We start from the raw sequence: 1,831 nt of genomic DNA, 5'->3' as shown, positions 1-1,831 counted from the left end.
CGGCGCTGGCGGCCGTGAGGCGGCAGGCGGCGCGCTGGGACCTCCCGCTCACCGTCGTGGCCTACGCAGACCTCTTCGGGGGCTGGACGATGGACGCCGTGGCCCGCAGCACGGCCGGCACCGGCCGCAGCCGCGCCTGCTGCACCTTCTGTGGGGTGCTGCGGCGCCGCGCACTGGAGGAAGGGGCGCGCCTCGTGGGAGCCACNCGCCGCCCGCGCTCCGGCCAAGCGCTGTGCGGGGCCTGCTTCTGCACCGCCTTCGAGGCCGAGGTGCTGCACACGGTGCTGGCGGGCCGCCTGCTGCCGCCCGGCGCCGTGGTGGCCGTGGGCGCCTCCGGCGGCAAGGACTCCACGGTGCTGGCGCATGTGCTGCGCGAGCTCACGCCGCGCCTGGGCGTCTCGCTGCGCCTGGTTGCAGTGGACGAGGGCATCGGCGGCTACCGGGACGCGGCGCTGGCGGCCGTGAGGCGGCAGGCGGCGCGCTGGGACCTCCCGCTCACCGTCGTGGCCTACGCAGACCTCTTCGGGGGCTGGACGATGGACGCCGTGGCCCGCAGCACGGCCGGCACCGGCCGCAGCCGCGCCTGCTGCACCTTCTGTGGGGTGCTGCGGCGCCGCGCACTGGAGGAAGGGGCGCGCCTCGTGGGAGCCACGCACATCGTGACGGGTGAGCGCAGGCCTTGCAGCTGAGGGGTGGGGGCACTCTCCGGGGCTGTGGTTCCCTACATTTTAAAAAATAACATTCATTGTGTCTCCCTTCGCACAAGGAGGCGAGGGAAGANCGCGCCTGGGCGTCTCGCTGCGCCTGGTTGCAGTGGACGAGGGCATCGGCGGCTACCGGGACGCGGCGCTGGCGGCCGTGAGGCGGCAGGCGGCGCGCTGGGACCTCCCGCTCACCGTCGTGGCCTACGCAGACCTCTTCGGGGGCTGGACGATGGACGCCGTGGCCCGCAGCACGGCCGGCACCGGCCGCAGCCGCGCCTGCTGCACCTTCTGTGGGGTGCTGCGGCGCCGCGCACTGGAGGAAGGGGCGCGCCTCGTGGGAGCCACGCACATCGTGACGGGTGAGCGCAGGCCTTGCAGCTGAGGGGTGGGGGCACTCTCCGGGGCTGTGGTTCCCTACATTTTAAAAAATAACATTCATTGTGTCTCCCTTCGCACAAGGAGGCGAAGGAAGTGGTAGCATCCTTCAGAAGCCAACTGTGGTAGCTTTCTCTGCAGTGGGAGGCCCACTTCTGAGACTGAGATGATATTTGTAGCGCTAAACACTTTTACTACCGTCGTGAAAAGGCAACTAGCGCAGGGCCTGGTTGGCGATAAGTGGGTGGCAAATGAGGGCACCCCGAGTGGCTCCCCGGGAGCCTGTGTGTGTTCCCCTCCAGTTTCTCACTGTGACCACCTCCAGCCTCCACCTGGCTGTCCCGTGGTGCCCAGGGGTCTCCACGGCCCTGTCTGGCCCTCCCTGCTGTTCTCCGCACCCCCTCTGCACCCTCTGGGTCCTGGCTGACCCGCAGGTCCGGTGGGTGGGGGGTTTCCAAGGCCTGGTCACCCACTCTGCCACTTTCCACATCCCCTCCCCATCTCTCTCTGGGTCCTGGGGGTGGGCTGTCCGTGGCCGGGTCGCATGCCGTGTGCCACTCTCCCTCCCGGTCTTGATGGGTCCTGGCTGCCCCAAGGTGGCGCGCCCACCTCACCTGCTCCCCCTCTGTCCCCCAGGCCACAACGCCGACGACATGGCGGAGACCGTGCTCATGAACTTCCTGCGGGGCGACGCGGGCCGGCTGGCGCGGGGCGGGGGCCTGGGCTCGCGGGGCGAGGGGGGTGCACTGCCG

At 70.2% G+C, this 1,831-nt stretch overlaps 1 protein-coding gene across 1 annotated transcript; it reads left to right on the top strand.

The window, feature by feature from the left end:
- Positions 1–89: 89 nt before the first annotated feature.
- CTU1 (cytosolic thiouridylase subunit 1) lies at positions 90–1,825 on the top strand (the record flags this gene model as incomplete). Its single annotated transcript, XM_034650536.1, has 2 exons — positions 90–666; positions 1,716–1,825. Coding segments are annotated over exons 1-2 (687 nt in total), but the record flags the coding sequence as incomplete, so codon positions are not given.
- Between the last annotated feature and the right edge of the window lie 6 nt (positions 1,826–1,831).

The sequence above is a fragment of the Ailuropoda melanoleuca genome, unplaced genomic scaffold, assembly GCF_002007445.2.
Source record: "Ailuropoda melanoleuca isolate Jingjing unplaced genomic scaffold, ASM200744v2 unplaced-scaffold25359, whole genome shotgun sequence".
Classification (NCBI taxonomy): domain Eukaryota; kingdom Metazoa; phylum Chordata; class Mammalia; order Carnivora; family Ursidae; genus Ailuropoda; species Ailuropoda melanoleuca.
Note: the sequence above shows the minus strand (reverse complement) of the source record. Positions and strands in the feature narration are given on the sequence as shown.